This window comes from Elephas maximus, chromosome 4 (genome assembly GCF_024166365.1).
Source record: "Elephas maximus indicus isolate mEleMax1 chromosome 4, mEleMax1 primary haplotype, whole genome shotgun sequence".
Lineage (NCBI taxonomy): Eukaryota > Metazoa > Chordata > Mammalia > Proboscidea > Elephantidae > Elephas > Elephas maximus.
Window position 1 is genome coordinate 188,309,188 of NC_064822.1, and position 19,587 is coordinate 188,328,774.

The window sequence follows — 19,587 nt, forward strand, 5'->3', positions numbered from 1 at the left end:
CTTACTAATTTCTGTGTTCAGTTGACTCTGCGTTTGAGTGGGAAGAGGGGTATGCCCTCCATCCCCAAAAGTGATGATGCATATTATGAAGAAAAAGAGCACAAGGTAAGGGAAATTTCATTCTGTTTTACATAGGGTCGATATGAGCTGGAACCGACTCAAAGGCACCTAACAGCAACAACAAGGGAAATAAAAGAGTGACTTGGATGGATGCTAATTGATACACAGTGGTCAGGGATGGCTTCTTGAAAAGGTGCATAGGAGCAGTGACATAAAGGAGGTGAGGCAGCGGGCTCTGTGATTATCAGAAGGAACAGAGTTCCAGACAAAGGCAAGAGCAGGTGCAAAGGCTGAGGCGGGGCCATGCTTGGCATGTTTGGGAATTACCAAGATGCCAGTGTGGCTGGAATGCAGGGAATATGGAGGTGAGTGATTGGGGATGAGGTCAGAAAGGTTTCCGGGGGCAGGGCTTGTGGTCCACTGTGATGACTTTGGCTTTTGCTCTCAGCCATTGGAGGGTTGTGAGTGGAGAAGTGACTTGCTTTCCCTTAAATTTTCAAAGGATCTCTGGCTGTTGCATTGAGGAAGGGCTGTAGAGGGACAGAGGTGGCAGCAGGAAGAGCAGTTAAGAGACCACTGTAAAAATCAGGTGGCAGATGAAGGTGGCTTGGACTGGAGTGTGACTAGAGGAAAGGTGGTCAGATTCTGGGTGTCTCCTGAAGGTAAAACTATCAGAATTTCCTTCCAGATTGGATGTGGATTATGAAACACGTGTATGGCGTGACCCTCTTTCTCCATTAAAGTCGATTTTGCCTTAAAGTCTATTTTGCAGTGATTAAGAGCTAAGGCTGCTAATTAAATGTCAGCAGTTCGAATCCACCAGCCGCTCCTTGGAAACCCTATGGGGCAGTTCTACCCTGTCCTATAGGGCTGCTATGAGTCAGAATCGACAAGACAGCAACAGGTTTGGTTTGGTTTGGTTTATACCAGCTTTAGCTTAGTTTACTTGTTTGTTTGTTTGGGGAGGGGTGGTGGGTATTAGTCATTTATTCACCTGGTACACTGTTTGGATTCCTTTTACTTTCAACCTTGCTATGGCCTTTTGTTTAAGGTTTATCTCTTATAAACAGCGTTGAGCTGGATTGTGTTTTGTGTGTTTAACTGACCTGACAATATCTATCTTTTAACTTTTAAATCTATTTACATTTATTGCAATTACTCATATATTTGGGATTATTTCTGCCATTTTATAAATTCCCATTTCTCCCACCCAATAGTTTGGAACTTATTCATTTCCTTCTTACCTTTCATGTTATCTACTATTTCAGTTTTGTCTTTTTGGGGGGGCCCCAAAATAGTCATTATTATTCTTATTTTATATGGTTAATATGTGCTCAGGTTTGACCAGACGTTTTTCCATTTCCTTGCTCATGGCTTCTTCTGGGATCATTTCTTTTTGAAGTATATCCAGTCCTTTGGTATAAAAAGTGACAAACACTCTCAGAAGTCCCTGGATGGTGCACACTTAACCATGATTATTAGTCAAAAGGTCAGCGATTCGAACCCACCCAGAAGCACAGTCCTCTGACAAACATGGGATCGCCATGAGTCAGAATCAACTCGATGGCAAACAACAGCAAATGCTCTCAAGCTTTTGTTTCCCTGAATGTGTCTTTATTTAACCCTCATCAAGTGACATTTATTTGGGTATAAAATTCTAATGAACAGTAGTAGTCTCCATTTCTTCCTAAATTCTTCCAGTCTGGATTCTGTCCCTATTACTCAAGGAGAACTGCTTGTCAATATCTTCGGTTCCTCTATGCTATTAAATCTAATTCAAGTTTTGGTTCCTTATCTTAACTGGACCTCTCAGTAGTATCTACCCCAGATGATCACTCCTTCTGTCTTAGGCTGGGTTCTCCAGAACAGCAAAACCAGCGAAGCACATTTTATATATATATATACCTATTCAGATATTAGGACAATTTTTTTTTTTAATACATTCCGTGGGTATTTCTTTGCAATCTCTAGGATTATCTTACTGTATTGCTTTTTAAAGTATACTTCAGAAGACCTACTTAAAATAACATCTAATACATCCAACACTAAAAAAAAAAAAAAAGTAATGACATGGCACTAGGAATTAACTAAATCTGTATTAAATTTCTTTATATCTCTCCCTCTCTTTTTATCTAATTCTAGTGGGTGGCCTCTTGTCCAAAACAAGCAACACTCGAGGTAATTTGCTCAAAATAAAGTAACTGAGAGAACAAGTCATTATATGAGAGTCTTTGTAAGGATCCTAGTTTTTAGCAACACTCTTTCCTGAGGGATAATTTTAGGTGAAAAGCCCCAACTCACATTTGGCTGTGTGAGCAAACATAATATCCTAATAGGGTCTCCAGAAATGGTTTTTGAACTGACCTGAATTCAACAATGAAGCATAAGTGACATGAGATTGTGTCAGTGTAGCCAAGAATCAGGAAACTCAAAATTCTTATTTTATTTCCTTGAACACAGATTTTTTTCCATGTATTTAAATGACTTAATCAGTCTGTCATGAGGTTTTGTCATGTAATTCTACATTATTTTTTGTATGTTTGCTTGTTGGTTTGAGATCAACTTCATTCCAAAGTGTTTTTCCTCCCCCTGGAAATTTTTCACTTCCATGTGAAGACTTAACTTTTTTTTTTTTTTTTAACAAGAACCTAAGTTCTCCACACGTCTTTATTGTCTTGATAACCCCATGGAGTCTATCAGATTAGGTCTGATCTTTGTTCAAACAGACCAGGGTTCTTTAATGTGACAGTGGCCCCAAGGAACAGTTTGTAGGAAGAGATGATTATCTTCCTTGACGGTACTTTCCAAAGGACATTGATGGTTCCCTTAGACACCCTGTAGTGGATCTCCTTTCAACAGGACTGAACCTTGATTTTTTTTTGGTGAGGTTCCTTATCTCATTCAAGGTACCATTTTGTCATTGTTGTTGTTAGATGCCGTCAGGCCAATTCCGATTCATAGCGACCCTGTGTACAACAAAACGAAACACTGCCTGGTCCTGCACCATCCTCATGATCGTAAGGTACCATTTAACATCATTTAAACCAGTAACAGTCACCTCCCAAGAAACTGTCTCTACTCCTCTTTGCCCATTGTGTAAATCTGCTGCTCAAGACCTTGAAAGGCAGACCGTGAGAAGTTGGAGAGAATATTTTTTGACTTATGATATCCAATCGATAGCTCATTTCCTCAGTAATCAAGAAGATACTCTGGGGTCATGGAGGGCTGTGTGGCAATAATCCTCTCTTCCTGCCTCCAGGTCGTATCCTGTACCTGAGAGACTAGGCTCTAAGATCCAGCCCGTAATTATGTCATGGCAATCAACAATGAAGGAGCCCTGGTGGCACAGCGGTTAAAGCACTTGGCTGCTGACCACAACGTTGGTGGTTTGAACCCACCAGCTGCTCCGAGGGAGGAAGATGTGGCTGTCTGCCTGTCATGGATTGAATTATGTCCCCTAAAAATGTCTGTCAACTAGGCTAGGTCGTGATTCCCTTATATGATTGTACTATTGCCCACCATTTCATCTCCTGATGTGGTTTCCCTGTGTGTTGTGAATCCTGTCACCCTAATGTCATAAAATGGATTGGATTAGTGCTGGTTATACTGATGAGGTCTACGAGATTAGATAGTGTCTTAAGCCAATCTCTTGAGATATAAAAAGAGAGAAGCAAGCAGAGAGACATAGGAACCTCATATCACCAAGAAAGTAGTGCCAGGAGCAGAGCGCATCCTTTGGGCCTGAGGTTTCTGCGCTGAGATGCTCCCAGACCAAGGGAAGACTGATGACAAGGACCTTCCTCCAAAGATGACAGAGGGAGAAAGCCTTCCCCTGGAGCCGGCGCCCTGAATTCGGACTTCTAGCCTACTGGACTGTGAGAGAATAAACTTCTCTTTGTTAAAGCCATCACAGCACTAGACGACTAAGACACTGCTCCTGTGAAGATTACAGCCTTGGAAACCCTATGGTGCAATTCTACCCTGTCCTGTACGGTTGCTGTGGGCTGGAAACCACTCGACGGCAGTGGGTTTTGTTTTCAATCAATAATGATGTCATAAATGGAGAGTATGCCTTCCCGTGGAGAAACGAACAGCAGGAACTGATTAACCTCTAAGAAGTTAAGTACTGTTCTCCACCATGTCTATTAATAAAGAAGGAAGGAAGAGGAAACGGGTAACATAGATGTATGATGCACCTAACAGAAGTTGAGACGATCTTTGGAAACCTGCTAGGAAAGGTTGTCCTGACTGCTGTCTTTTTGGTAGCCTTATAAAATGGAGCCGAGTCTCTCCTGAGGTGTCCTTAAGAAAATAAATAAATAAATAAAAGTAAATGAGGTATCGGTAGCTCTTTTTGAAAAGCTACTGTGGTTATTTTCTTCTTTCCTTTTTTTCTTTATGAAAATAGCTGCTTTCTCTCTGAGATATGTACCTTGACAGATGATACAGATACTCATTTTAGTTCAATCAGCCAGAAACTGAACTGCACATTTTAAACATCGCCACTACAAATAATTGATTATCATTTGTAAACGGGGGGCCGTTTTAGCGTCTATTTTAGGATCCCACATTGAGAGAGGCGATGCACAGGCGCAATAGGCTTCTTAGAACGTTCTCATGCCCCTTCAATGTACTAATACACCATTAAGCTCTTCATTTCCTTTAATAGTGACTGGTTGTCTCCTTCCGTGTAAACAGGAATCAAAACCCACTTTTCTTGCTCCTGAACAAGATTCCACAGTGTAGAATACTGGTATTTAGAATTTTAATGAATCCTGCCCTCGGAACATTCTATTGCAGCAATCTTAGAAGAATGATCCACCCCCTGGAAGAAAGCAGCCGTTAGAAAAGAACAATTTCATGTTTCATACATCTGGGCAAATAAGCAAACCCCTGACAATCACAAGCAATTCTCTTTTCTAGGAGCCAAGATCTTGCAAGAGCTTGTAATTAGTGCTGTTTAGCATTTAATTTGCCTTTAGTTAGGTAACAAGCATTTACTGATTACCTGATAGGGAGTGAGTGCTGTACTAAAGCACATCATGGGGACAGAGAGATGAAGGAGCCCTCGTCTCTGCTTATAGTCTAGTTGGGGCTGAAAATATATACTTTGGAAAGGTAATGTGAAAACAGTTACGAAATGTTTTCTTAACAAATGTAAGCCAATATGCTGTAATAGAAAAGTACTGTATTACTCTTTCAAATTCAAGGTTCTAACTCCTGGTACACTCCATTCAAAAAAGATGTCACTGCATCTTGTCTCATAATGGGAGTTGGGACACACCCATCACTCACTGTCTGGGCTAAGGCATGTTCTGGGCTTCCCTTTCCTCTGGAGAGTTTGAAATGTGGTAGGGATCCACCAGCCATTGGTAAGTGGTAGGCACCAGCCATTAAAAACCAGCCTTCCACCATATTTGATGACTCACCTAATGCTTTTGGTAAAAATTGGAGCCAGGATGACATCAATGCACTAGTATTAATTCAAGATGGCTTCCTGAAGATTGAGTTTTAAGGCCAACTCGAGTCAGGTGGTGGACATGAATTGGCAGTGCTTAGAAACAGTGGAGAAGTCTTTGTAAGACGGCAAACAGTCCAGGAAAGTGACGGAAGTGTCATGGATTGAATTATGGCCCCCCCAAAACATGTGTATCAGTTTGGCTGGGCCAGGATTCCTGGTATTGTGTGATTTTCCTGTATGTTGTAAATCCTGCCTCTATGTTGTTAACGAGGGAAGATAGGTGGCTGTTGTGTTAGTGAGGCAGGACTCAATCTACAAGATTGGATTGTGTCTTGAGGCAATCTCTTGAGATATAAAAGAGAGAAGCAAGCAGAGAGACGCGGGACCTCATACCACCAAGAAAGCAGTGCTGGGAGCAAAGTGCTTCCTTTGGACACGGGGTGCTTGCACAGAGAAGCTCCTAGTTTGGGGGAAGATTGATGAGAGGGCCGACAGAGAGAGAAAACCTTCCCCTGGAGCTGACACCCTGAATTTGGACTTGTAGCCTACTTTACTGTGAGAAAATAAACTTCTCTTTGTTAAAGCCATCCACTTGTGGTATTTCTGTTACAGCAGCACTAGATGACTAAGACAGGAAATAAAAGAAGTGGGGAGCGAGGATGATAGAATGATCCATGTGGCCAAGCTAGAGGACAGGCTGGAGAGGACCTTCGTGGCCATACAGATGATGAGCTTGGAGAGTCTGAGTGGAGGCAGCTGAACAACGTTAATATGAAAAGGCAAGGGCTAAACTGGGCGTACAGTAGGAATGTTCAGGTCATTAGTGGTCTATGGAACACCTCTTTATGCTAACTTCTTGACAAGGGCATGAAAAGCACATGGCCCCTACCCTCAAGAAGCTTCGTAAGCAGAGAGTTGCTGTGTCCAGGTATGTGACGAGAGGTGCAGTGGCCCTCAAAAGCAGAGCACTTTGCCCTCCCCAGTGGTGGGAGAGGGAGGGAGACAGCAGGGAGGGCTTTTGGAGTAGACCATGCCTGGATCGGGTCTCAAAGGCTAAGAAAGCATAATCCAGGTTAAGTTGGGGAAAGGCGGTCCAGGCAGAGAGAACAGCCCAAGGAGGGGTACAGAGGGCTCAAACTGCCCATGACCCTTAAGCAAAGCGAGATGGACTCCAAGGTACCGACTGCGTCCGAGACTTTTTTTTTTCCCCCTGGAAATCACATATAGTGTGGATGTAACCACCTCTCGCCTGTCAGTTTGTCATACTGTGGTGGCTTGGGTGTTGCTGTGCCACCAGTATTTCAAGTACCAACAGGGTCACCCATGGTGGACAGGTTTCAGTGGAGCTTCAAGACTAAAACAGACAAGGACAGAAGACCTGGCGATCTACTTGCAAAAATTAGCCAATGAAAACCCTATGGAGCACGAGAGAACATTGTCCGATACAGTGCTGGAAGATGAGCCTCCTACATTGGAAGGCACTCAAAACACACAGTGGCTGCAACAATGGACTCAACTATACCAATGACTGTGAAGGTGGCACAGGACCAGGCAGCATTTGTTCTGTTGTACACGGGGTTGCTCTGAGTCGGAGCTGACTTGATGGCAACTAATAACAACGGCAACATGGATTGTAAAGAGAACTGAGAGAAACACTAGAAAAGAAAATGTTTTTCAACCAAGTCACTTAAGTTTTTGAGGTTGTGTAAGATTGGAAGGAAGAGTCTCTTATTGGCTCTGCTGGGGTCGCTCCTTCTGCAGAAACAGCCTCGCTCACGATATTTTAAGACCCACTCCCAGCTGGTGCCCAGCACTATGGATACATGTGAAGATGACAACGTCAAAGAGGAGAAAACTCATTTTCTCCTTTTTTTTCTTGGACACATTCTGCATTCTCTGGCTTTTTAAAAGTGCTTTTAATAGAGCACAGATTCGTTTCCTCAATGGTGAGGAGACAGATTTAAGGACTGCAACTCAGACGCTCGGTGCCAACTAGCTCACAGAGATCCAAGTGTGAGAATCAAATTGTCATTTCATGTTTGGATTTGGCACCCGCTCGACACGCTTTGGAGATGGGGACTGTGGGCCCAAGCTGTGTGGCAGGTGCTTCTGTGACGAATTTGCTTTGCCCCGGCTGGCAAGGTCTGTCACCAGCCCAATTCACGGTCTCCCCCCTATCCACCGTCTCCTTTCTGGAGCTGAACCAATAGACAATAGTTTGACCACTGCCATGGATTGAATTGTGTCCCCCAATAATATCTGTCAACTTGGTTAGGCCATGATTCCCAGTATTGTGTGGTTGTCCTCCATGTTGTGATTTTCCTATATGTTATAAATTGTATTCTCTGCCCATGGTTAAAGAGGATTAGGGTGGGATGTAATACCCTTGCTCAGGTCACATCCCTGATCCAATGTAAAGGCAGTTTCCCTGGGGTGTGGCCTGCCCACCTTTTGTCTGTCAAGAGATAAAAGGAAAGGCAAGCAAGCAGACAGTTGGGGACCTCATACCACCAAGAAAGCAGCACCAGGGGCAGAGCACATCCTTTGGACCTGGGGTTCCTACTCAGAAAAGTTCCTAGTCCAGGGGAAAATTGATGAGAAGGTCCTTCCTCCAGAGCTGACAGAGAGAGAAAGCCTTCCCCTGGAACTGACACCCTGAATTTGGACTGGTAGCCTACTCAATAAATTTCTCTTTGCCATCCACTTGTGGTATTTCTGTTATAGCAGCACTAGATGACTAAGACAACCACACTCAAGAGCCATAGAATGTTCGCACTGGAATCTGACCCAAGGCCTCTTCATTAGGAGACAAACAGTGGCTTCCCCATGGGCCCACAAAGATGGCAGAACTAGAATTTGAAACCAGATGCCCCAACTCCGAGGCAAGAAGGAGCTTGTCCTCATTTTAGTGTGTGTTATTCCTTCCCACCTGATGTGTTCCCTTTAGGGCTTGGTACCGATCCAGAACGGCTCAGGAACGGTTCAGTACTGGCTGACGTAAACAATGGCAGTGTACATGTTGCATAGCAACCAAATCTGTTGCCCCCATTGGATTTTGACCCAAGTAGAAGCAGCTGTGCCCCGCTCAAAGATGGCAGCGCAGCACACCACACCACTTTGAATGTGTATCGTTGTCCACAGTCCTGACAATAATCCAATACCTTGCACAGATCCGGATAGTTTCAGGAGCCTGATGCAGGAGATTGGGCTATTGGCAGGACTGTGGAGAGCAACACACATTCAAAGCAGTGTGGTTAGCCTCCATCTTTGAGCAGGGCACAGCTGTTTCCTACTCGAGTCATCGCTCCATTGGAGATACTAGAATAGCTCACTCAGTCCTAAGGTGCACCTGACCCAAGCCATGGTCTTCTCAATCACCTCATATACACGGTAAAGCTGGGCAAGGAAGAAGATAGAAGAAGAATAGGTGCATTTGAATTACGGCATTGGCCAAGAATATTGAATATACCATGGGCTGCCAGAAGAACCAACAAATCTGCTCGGAAGAAGTACAGCCAGAGTTCACCTTAGAAGCGAGGATGGTCACGACTTTGGCTTGCTTACTTTGGACACGTCATCAAGAAAGACCAATTGCTAGAAAAGGACATCATATTTGGTAGAAGGTCATCAAAAATGAGAGAAATTCTCAATGAGATGGATCTATAGAACAGCTGCAACAGTGGACTCAAACATACCAACAATGATGAAGATGGCACAGGACCAGGCGACATTTCATTCTGTTACACGTGAGGTCACCGTGAATCAGAGCGGACTCAACAGCAACTAGCAACAACCGACGCCATAAGCCAAGGGTTTTAACAACCAGGAGAAACCTCAGAGGCCAGCACGAAACATTCATTTGACCGATAAGGAGACAGAGGGCAGGTGACTTGCCCACGTGGCACCAAAGCCACGACTTCAGGACCCAGGTCTCTGATCCCCCACCAGGCCTCTCCCCATGTGGATTTGGGTCACAACTGACAGCAGAACCCAAGGGAAGAGGAAAGTGGGGGCTGGCTTTGAAGGGGAGGGTCCCTGAGGCTGTATCCCCAGGTCCTGCACAGGACCTTACTCAGGGTAGAAGCTCAATAAATGTCAAATAACGAGGTGAAGGAAGACCAGGGAATGCCCTGGTCGTTTTACAGGGCGCTGTATTTCTGAGAGAGCCCTGGTGGCACAAATGGCTAAATGCTCGACTCCTAACCAAAAGGTTAGTGCTTCGAATCCTTGGAAACCCAAGGGAGGCAGTTCTACTGTCCTCTAGGGTCACTACGAGTTGGAATCAACTCGACAGCAACAGGTTTTTTTCATTGGGTTTTTCTGAGCTTTGGGATGGAGGTAGAAGGCCAGGGGCAGAAAGGGCCCCAGAAAACCATCTGCCCCACAGCTACGCCCAAACTTGAGGCCAGGCCCCGTTGATAGGGGCGTTCTAGACAAGAAAGAGGGCATTTGTAGGAGTGACCAGGACACAAGCCCCTGGCAGCTAACAGATGTGGGCGTTCTTGTTGGGATGACGAACCCCAAGGGCAGAGCCAGGAGCAGTGTGAAGGGTACCGCGTAGGCAGCTTCTAGATAAAATGAAATCAACAAAGATGCCATTCGTTCCCTCGGCAAGTATCGAGTGCAGATTATAAACCCAGTTCTGACCCAGGAGAGAGGCGCAGCCAGTCCCTGCTCTCAAGGCACTCACTGTCCCAGGAGGCAACTGCAGAGCCCAGATGGTGCCATGAGAGAGGAAAGGAGGGACATGATGCAGGGGGAGCACAAGGGGCTGGGCTCCCAGTGGATGGGGGAGGAAGGAGCCTGGGGATGAGCAAGGGCCAGGCCTTGTCACCAGGAGAGAGCAGGGAATGGACGGCACGAGAAGAGGTTCGGAGATGAGACTAAGCCACTTGGGAACCACAGCCAGTGGAGCGGCTGCGCAGACATGGGCCACCTGTGGGTGGTGAGCCACCAGGGACTTAGTCCAGCTGCCCCAGTGTCCCAGAGGCGTGCCTCGTAGGGTAGGTCGGGGAGCTGACCAGGTGCATCCCAGTCTCAAATCACTGAATCTATAGTAACAGCAGAAGGTGATGTTGGCTGGGCAGGAATGGGCCAAAATAGAATGCGGGCAGTGCAGAGCGGGACACCAGTACAGACGGCACCGCTATCCAGCTTAGAAAGGTGGACGAAGACTGCCGTGCACGTGGACTGTCCCAGGACGGGGACTATTTGTCTTGGCGCCTCTGCATCCTACCGCAGTGCTGGGTCATGGTGCCTCACCTAGCCCCACCCTTAAGCCACACCTAAGCCCCTGTGGACCACGGAACTGAGTCTGTTGTCGACCTCGGCTCAGCCATGAGAGGGCGCCTGCTGGCTGACAGAGGAGGGTAGTGCAGGGTAGACTTGATATACTTTCATTTGGGAATTTTATTTATGCTTCAAAGCGATTTCACTATTTTTTTTTAAAATTGGTGTTGTAACCCCGATGAAGTGAGGTTAACAATTATCTCCACTGTACAAATTATGAAACTGGTTTAGAGAAGTTAAGTGACGGATCTGCTTTGGATCAGAGTGCCATGAGACTTCGGTGCTGGGAAGGTCTTTAAAAATAAATAAATAAAAAGGAAACGCTTTATTGAAACAGATCACCAGACTTTCTCCTGTAGTGGTGCTGGGTGGGTTCACATCACCAACCTTTAGGTTAGAGGATCTCAGACCACTTGTGCCACGAGGGACCTCAGGAAGGTCTTCACTGTTCCTTTTTCGGATGAAGAAACTGGGCACCACGGAGGCGAAAGAAATGACGTGTTCCAGGCGACATGGAGTCCTGGAGCCAGAGAACCAGAGATGGTCCCCAGCCTGTAAACACCAGCTGGCTGCTGTCTGGGCTTCTGAGATCTTACCATGCAAAATAAATGGCTTGTCCCAAAAACACGTTTTGGAATCTCATTGGTCTGTGAAATCGGAAGGTCAGGAACTGCAGATTCACACTAGAGGGCCTTGGTACCCAGGGACGTTATTACGGTGAATTGTTCAGTAAAGGTAGCCCTCTGTTTCTCTGTCTGGCCAAATGGCCCTGCCATTATGGCCCTACTCAAACATGGCCCAGTGCAGCTATTCCAACCCCATCAGGCCACTCCCCAAATTTGATTTTACCTGTAGTCTTCCTAGCACTTCAGTACCTTTTGTCTTGAATGATTTCCTTTGTGTTGGTCTTAGCTCTGAGTAAGCCAGGCAGCAGCTGTCTATGTACTTCAGTACCCAGCACTTGCCACGTCACAGGCAGAGACCACAGACGGTTAGGTTAGAAGGAAGCCCGGAGGGGTCCTAACAGAGCCTCGACCCCCCTTCTGGGGCCTGAGTGGGTCATAGAGGGATAAAGGTCCCTGCTGTCTAGTCACAGCAGCCAGCCACAAGCTAGGCCTCACTCCTTTGATTAAAACCCTGTTTTTCGGTACAAAACCCAAACTCTCATGACCTGTGAGGCCCTCCGTGATCTGCTTCCTGCTTGCCCCCCACAGCCATGGTCCTCCATACCAACCTCCTCCCTCCCCGCTGGTCCCTCCCCTCTGGGGTCCACCTGTTCCCTCACTCTCTCCTGGCCTCTGCTCCAGCAGCCTCTCCTCAGGGGCCCCAGCCCCCCACTGGCACACACCCTCTCCTCAGGGATCTCTTTGACCACCCTCAGCTCCCAGCCCTCCACTGGCACATTCTCCCCTTGGTTTCCCTTATAGTCCCCTTCAACCTGAACTTATTGTAGGTCCTGTTCTTGTATAACATGTCTCCCCACTAGAATACAAACTCCACGGGGAGCAGGGGCACCCCCCCCCAACTCCCTATTGGCCTGGTACTCAGCAGGTATTCAAATAGTTGCTGAGTGCATGGATGAGTCCATAAAGCTAGGTCAACTAGTGACTGTAGAAACCTGGTGGGTCACCACGTGCAGAGTACACCTGGGTGGTGTCACAGCACACCTGGGTGGCGTCACTTTCCATGGCTGATACCTGATTTCAGGCAGGCCCTTGACGACAGAGCAGACTAACACTTGATTAACCTGGGGGTTGTGTGGTCCAGGATTCCACATCAAATTCCAGGCTTTCACCTGAGCCCGAGCAGTACTCTGCTTGAAAATAAACATGCATTTTCAGAAGGTCCACACTTTCTCAGGTCAAACAATGGCCCGGACTTCCTTCTACACAGAACTGGGGAGACGGACTGGGAAATTCCCACTGTTGAGTGGAATCGGCAGGTCAGTCCCTCCCAGCCCAGGGCACTTGGTCCTGACAGTAGGGTCTCCCTACTCCTGGCGGTGACTCTGAAGTCCTGAGATGCTTGATCTTCAGGTACCACCTCTCCCACTCCTCCGTCCTTCCTTCCACTTCTGGTCAACAGGGAAATGGGGACGGGAATTCATCCCTTGTGAAGTTTGGATTTGAGGGCGACGGCAAATTCTGCCTACAGAACCCTGATACGGGCTGTGGCCCTCCGAGCATCCACCCAGGAACAGGCTGTCTGCTGGTGGGGCTCGCGTCGCGTTTCGGGAAGAGCTGAAGGGGCCGTGTCGGGTCCCCTTGCTCCAACCACCAGCGCACGCACTCAACACAGTGCACGGAACACAGAAGATATCTTTATTAAAGATGCAAGCAAGCACAGAAGTCGAGTGTGTAGTGCTCAGTGATATCCATACAGTACTAAAAATAGAAAAATAGAAATGAAATTTCACAGACAGCAGCCTCGCTCACGGATCTACAAGAGAAAGTGCCGCCAAGCCCCCCGTGCCATGCTGCGCCCCCGCTGTGCTGGCAGCTTCTCCCCGTGCAAACGAAATGTGAGCACCCCACTATACCTGCTTCCAAGAAAGTGGCACAGAACAGAGAGCCCTGACACAGAAGCCGCCCTCTGCCCACCACTGAGTGCTTTCCAGCCACATGAACAGCAGAAGCCAGGCCAGCCCCCGTCGTGGCAGCAACGTCAACGGCAGCCACCAGCTCGGCTCTGCATCTGGCCACCCGACCAGCCAAACGCACAGGGCCAGAGGACGAGGCAGTTGGTGGAGCAATGACGATGCCACCTCCACTCCCTCCCATGTGCCCAGGGACAGAGCAAAGACAGACAAAGGCAGAACCGCCAGCCCAGGTCTGAGGGAAACCGGGCACTCAGTCTGCAAAACGGTTCTCCTGTAGCCGAGAGCCTCAGGTACAGGCTGAGCAAACAGAACGATAAAGATCCAGGATTTTCAGAAATTTACTATTAAGCATCTGCTTGCCGGCCTAAGTAGGTTACTGCTTCAGGGAACAAAAACAAGGCTGAGGAATTAAACTCAAATTCTGAGTGTGATTTGTTCTCTGGGTGGCCGACTCTTCACTCACTGCATTCAAATGCTTCCGACTGCATTCTACTCCCATCTGCTGGACCCTTGGTGCAGGTGTCCCTCACAGAATGTTCCACGAGCTTCTCTGGATCAGAGCCGCCCACTGGAGTCTCTGCAGAGGGGCCCCTTTTTTTGGAAATTTGCTAGTGAAGTTTCTACTTCACCTCAGAAAGGTTACAAAGAACTGCAGGCTGTCGGCACAAACGTCTGTCTCCCCCACACAGACCCCTAAACCCCTCCTCCTCCGTTCTCATCCTTGCCCCAGAGCCACGTGAGAACTGCAGGGCTATGCCTCAGATAAGGAAACTACAAAATAAATACAGTGAACTCAGATCTTTCTCCACTGGGTGTGGCTCACTCCTGATTCCCCCCGGAAATGAACTCTTATTTGGTTTACTGATGTTTATTTAGAGTTCCAGTGAAAAGCTCTATAAAATACAATCAACCAGGTGGGGGTGGTAAAAGGTATACCTTCTAGCTGCGTACATTACATACTCTATACTTCCTTACATACTCTATACTTCGGACAGGGTCCGTCATAGCTGCGACTGGTGTACACTTTGCGATCACACAGGTGGAGACTGCAGACCCCACAGGTGAGGCGGCTGCGCTGGGGCGGATCGCTCACCCCCACTGCCTTCTGGCTCCCTTCCCCCGTGGCTGTGCACACCACTTCCAGAGCTTGTCCAGCGAGGAATAAACGAATGCATACGGGACTTTAGCTAGTAGTGTGTCTGGGTATCGTGAGCATGCAGGTTTGCCGTTTCTGTTATTATAAATAAAAGTCAAATGTGAGGTCACACTTCCCCATCTTCTGCTTGTACACTAAGTCAAACTTCTCGTTCATGGAGACAGTGAAGATGTCCTTCCACAGCCCGACTCTTCCTGAAACACAAGCAAGAACACAATTGGCCGGGTTCACTGGCCGCCGGGCCTTAGGGATGGATCTGTGCGGCCTCGGGTCTACTCCTGGCCCCTTGGACATGGTCTGTGGTGCAGTGCTAGCTGTCTGAACCATAGACCCACCAGGCCCCCCAACGTCCCTGAAATGGCTAGGTGTGGCAGAGCAGGAACTGAGCCAGCCTGTCTCTGGGTCTGTTAGGGAGCTGAGTCGCAGCCACTTCCTCATGTCAGTCGCTTACTGGGCGAACTGAGCACTCACAAATCCCCAGACCTGGGCCGGGGAGGAAGGACCTCACCGCCTGCACTGCTGCAGAAGGCCCAGCACCCACAACAGCTGCCCCAGGGACGATGCTATCTGCCGAGTGCCTGCCGCCATAGGCATCGCTTGGGGGCCTTGGTCCTCCGTGATACCTACTCACTCACAGCCCACAGCTCTACTAAGCCTTCACTTGCTTCTGGAGAATTTGAAAAAGGAAAAAAAATCACTCAAAAGCTAGAAAATTCTGTGACAAGTAGGAAACCCTCACGGCTGGGTCAAGGATGGAGGCTTCGGGAACGCATCTCCTGGCAGGCCCTGGGTAGGGAGTTGAAGTACACACAACAGTTGCCACAGAACGTGTGTTGCAGTGAAACCCTGGTGACACTTCGGTCACGGCGGCACCCCCTTGGCCCTGCTACAGCCCAGCCCAGGGATCTGGCCAGACTGAGACCGCCTCCTGGCAGGTGTGGAGGAGGGCTGACCCCACACACCAATGTGTAGGCCATGGCCCTGTCTACTGGAGGAGCTTCCGGGGAAAGGAGACGAAGCTAAAAATAACAAAACTGCTGTGGGTGCTGTTTTTGTTGTTAACTGCCCAATCTTGAGTTAGCCCGGTCAAGTATGGCTGGAGACTGTGAAGCTGTCAAGGGGGGCTTCCACACATCCCGCTTCCTGGAGACATGAACACACCACCCCCAGCTCTGCCTCTCAGCTTCCAAACGGCCTCCAGGGAGTCTGGAATGCTCGTTTGGAATCCTTCCCCCGTCAGCATCTCCGGCAGCATCAGCAACCCCAGCAAACACCCTTCATTATCTGTGTCATTACCGCTGTCCTTGTCCCGGCAGGACCTCAGGGATGAAACCACAACCCGCAAACACTGAGCTAGCACGTTCAACATGACCAGGACTTTCTCTTTGGTGTTGAAAAATTATCTACCAGGGATGGAGAGGGGAAAACCAAGAAAAATTGTTCTTGCTACCCTCTAATGAGGCATGAGGGACAAAATTAGAAGCTTCTAGAGCAACCACCCTGTACATATATTTCTCCATGATGATTTTTCTCAGCGGTGGAGCCGAGTGCTCAGCAGAGGAGTCACCTACCTGGTTTAGGGTTTGGACTCAAGACAGTGCAATGTATGATGTGATATGAATCAAACTTAAGCAATGTGGCTGGCTGCTCAGGCCCCTACATTCTCACCAACACAGGAGTCTTCTGAGCAAAGAGGCAATGTGCTAAAAGAAAACAAAACCAAAGAACGAAAATAAAGCAAAACCAAGGTAAACAATGATAAAGCCGACACATCACAGGAGCATATGGGCACGCAGTATGTTCTCGACACTTCGTTACCACACAGATGAACCAAAAGGGGTATTCTGGGGAAGGTCACATTCAAGGTTAACAAAACACAGAGAAAGCAAAACTAAAAAAGAGCAAATAAATTTTAAATAATAAATATTTGTGAAGATGCAGCCAGGAAATAAATTGCAAAGCGTGTTGGTTTCAGCTCACTTCTCCCTAGAAAAGCGACTGCTTTGCCGTTACCGGCACGTTCCACCGGGCCTTCAGAGCATTCCTGGTGGTCTAGCAAGGCGGGCACACTCCGCCCTCACAGAGAAGGAAGGGGAGTTGGAGGAGCCAGCGCTCCGACCAGGCTGCCAGGGCCGGGGCTGGGGTTCCCCCTAACTCTCAGCCACGCTGTGGGAAGCTGTCCTGCATCTTAAGCCCTTCGCCTAACAGGCTCGCCACCTGAGGAAGTTCCAAGTCCAATGGCTGGGAGCTGAACAGCTGCCCCGCTCCACGGGGGTATGGCCTCAGATTTACCGCTGCCCACCTGGGGCTCAGGTGTCTTCAATGCCCACCATGTTCCCCAGCTCTCCACGGAGCAGCTTCAAATCCTGTGAGCCCTAAGGGCAGGGGAGCACCCTGGCTGGATCTGGGGACAGGTCTTGCCTGGAACACCGTCCCCAACTCAAAATGCTTCACGCCCACAAGGGCTACCCCTACCCAGGCCGCACTCCAGCCCTGAGCCTGCTGTGTGCACCCTCTCCCCTGGGCTGGGGGACGTCTGATGTGCTCAGTGAACATCCGCTGTGTGGATGAATGAGCGAGTGAAGAGTGAGCTTCTTCACGTGGAAACGGTCCCCCACCCACCACCTGTCCCACACCTACATGCCGGCTGCAGGCTCAGGAGTCCATCAGCTCACCTCGTGCCCCGAGGTTTCCTGGCACCAAACTACCCTCAGACCCTCTTCTGCCAACACCCTATATCCTACTCCTCTGAAGGCATCTAACTGGGAAGGCTGTACTCAGAAACACCTGGCCCTTGGGTCTGCCACAAAGTCTGGGACATCTACAGCGGTCACTCCTTTGGGTGAATACACTGTGTGTGTGGCCACTGCGCAGAGACCACCTGGGCAGCACGCCACTACTCCATGGTGCTACCAGGGACCAGTTCTCCTGATTGCTGCCTTGTCCCTGCAAACACAGGGCCCTGAGGAAGGAGGCGGGACAGCTGAGCGCTGATGGACAGGCTCAGGGGAACACAGCAGGGAAGGAACAGGACCCAGGGCTGCTGAGCAGGGAAAGAAAAGGGCACCAGACGGGGGAACGGGGCTGGGGTGGGCGCATACCCCGGCCCACGGGCAGGGCCTCGGCATTGCAGCACTGGTCCACGAGCTGGTGGCAGTGCTCGGTCATGGACTCCAGCTGGGCCTTGTCACAGGACACCCCCAGGAACCGCGCCAGCTGCTCCACCATCGTCACCAGATCCTGGAAGAGGGTGAGAACACAGGAGCCCTTTGAGGTGGCACCCTCCGCTGCAGAGGGCTTGGCTGACACAGGCCAGGCTCCCGCCAACAGGGTCCCTGAAGCAAGCTGGCGTGAGCCTGGTCTGGAAATAAAACAGAGATGATGCTATCAGGTGGCAGACCTGGAATTCCAACCCAGGACGGACCTCCAGGGAATTCGGAAGCAGACGTGAAGTCTTCGTAATTTTAAAACAGCAGCAAGAAGTAAAAATTTACTTCAGAACTTTGCTAAGAGCAGACCTGGCTCGCTCTTTCTGTCCCTTCCTCCTGTGCCATCTGCTGGGATCCAGACTGGCCCTCGAGAGGGAAGAGGGCCCTTGACCAACCTGCACCCCAGCCTGCTCGCCTGGCTGATCAGAAGCAAGAGTGTGTTTTCCTCGGCTCCCTGGACATAAAGCCACACAGTGGTCCCCGCTCTCCCTCTGATGGCAGGCATAGCACCCACTACTGGCACAGCAAAACTGGGGTGCTTCCTTCACATGACTGTTCTCCACGCTCTCCCCCTCCAGGAAATACCAAGGCACCCCAATCTCTCAACCGGTGTCCCACAGAGTGCTCTGGCTAGGACCCGAGCTGTCGGCAGGGTCCCCCTTCCCGAGCAGGCAGTCACCTGCAGTGGGGACCCCCAAAAGGCCCTCTCCTCAACTGCTGGTTTCTAAAGCCAATCAGCAGATGCAAGCCTGGGAGAAGGCCTAAAGAACCCTGCAGAATTTCCTTCCCGTGATACTTCCCAAACCCAAGGAATGCCCTGGGAGGCTGCTATGAGTGCCAGCTGCTCTCTGGGTCCCACGGGAATGACTGAAGCCTTACAGGGCTCTAGCCATCAGCTTCCATGCGGGTCTGCCCCCCGCCGAGCGTGCTCCGTGCTCCTCTGCCCAGGCCTGGCTCGGGCAGGGGGGCTGCAGACACAAGGAGGGCAGGTGAATAAAGAGAGCTCGCCTCACCTGCCCTGTCAGCAAGTGTTTCTATCTCAAAACCACAGCAACAGCGAGGAAAGCAGCCTGTCCCCAGGGGGAGCCCCCAGGGGGAAGGGGCAGGGGGAACAGCCTGCTGAGTGACCAGCAGAGTCCCAGTCTGTGCCCTGGGTCCCTGGTGTGACATCCATCTCAGAGGAAAAGGGATGACATCAGCGTCTGGCAGTCTGCGTCCCGCTAGGTGCTCACGGGGCTGTGCTGGTGGTAATGAAACTAAGCTTTGAAGTCTCACAGACTTAGGTCAGGATGCTAGCACCAGGGCGTCCGAGCTTTGTCAGTGATGTGAGCCTCTCTGAGATTTGGATTCTCGTCTGTACACGGGGGCGGGGCACCGGCCTCCCAGGGCTGCAGGGGAGGCAGTGTACCACAACCACAGAGTCAGGGCATCCAGGTTCCAACCCCAGCCCTGCCATGCACCCGCTGGTCCCCTCCTCTGTGACTGGGGAGAATACCCCACAGAGCTGTGCCGGGGCACTGGGGTGAGGCACTGGAGCCCACAGCACAGCGCCCGCACCTGGGAGCACCATGCCTGGCCCTGACTGCAGGCCATCACAGCAGCACCTGGGAGCACCATACCTGGCCCTGACTGCAGGCCATCACAACAGTATGCGTGAGCACCATGCCTGGCCCAGACTGCAAGCCATCACAGCAGTATGTGGGAACACCATGCCTGGCCCTGACTGCAGGCCATCCCAGCAGTATGTGTGAGCACCATGCCTGGCCCTGACAGCAGACCATCACAGCTGTATGTAGGAACACCATGCCTGGCC

General features: G+C 49.6%; 1 protein-coding gene across 4 annotated transcripts in view; it reads right to left on the reverse strand.

Annotated features, from left to right (window-relative positions):
- Nucleotides 1-14,126: 14,126 nt before the first annotated feature.
- SULT4A1 (sulfotransferase family 4A member 1) overlaps nucleotides 14,127-19,587 on the reverse strand; it is a 45,928-nt gene continuing 40,467 nt past the window's right edge. Inside the window, exons 6-7 of one of the 4 annotated variants that reach the window (XM_049884612.1) lie at nucleotides 17,667-17,805; nucleotides 14,127-14,759 (exon numbers count right to left, since the gene is read on the reverse strand). In XM_049884612.1, coding sequence (XP_049740569.1) covers nucleotides 14,647-14,759; nucleotides 17,667-17,805 — 252 coding nt within the window. In that variant the 3' untranslated portion in view covers nucleotides 14,127-14,646. Of the gene's footprint in view, nucleotides 17,806-19,587 lie in introns of all 4 variants that reach the window. The other 3 variants (XR_007517431.1, XM_049884613.1, XR_007517432.1) reach the window with 3 other exon arrangements.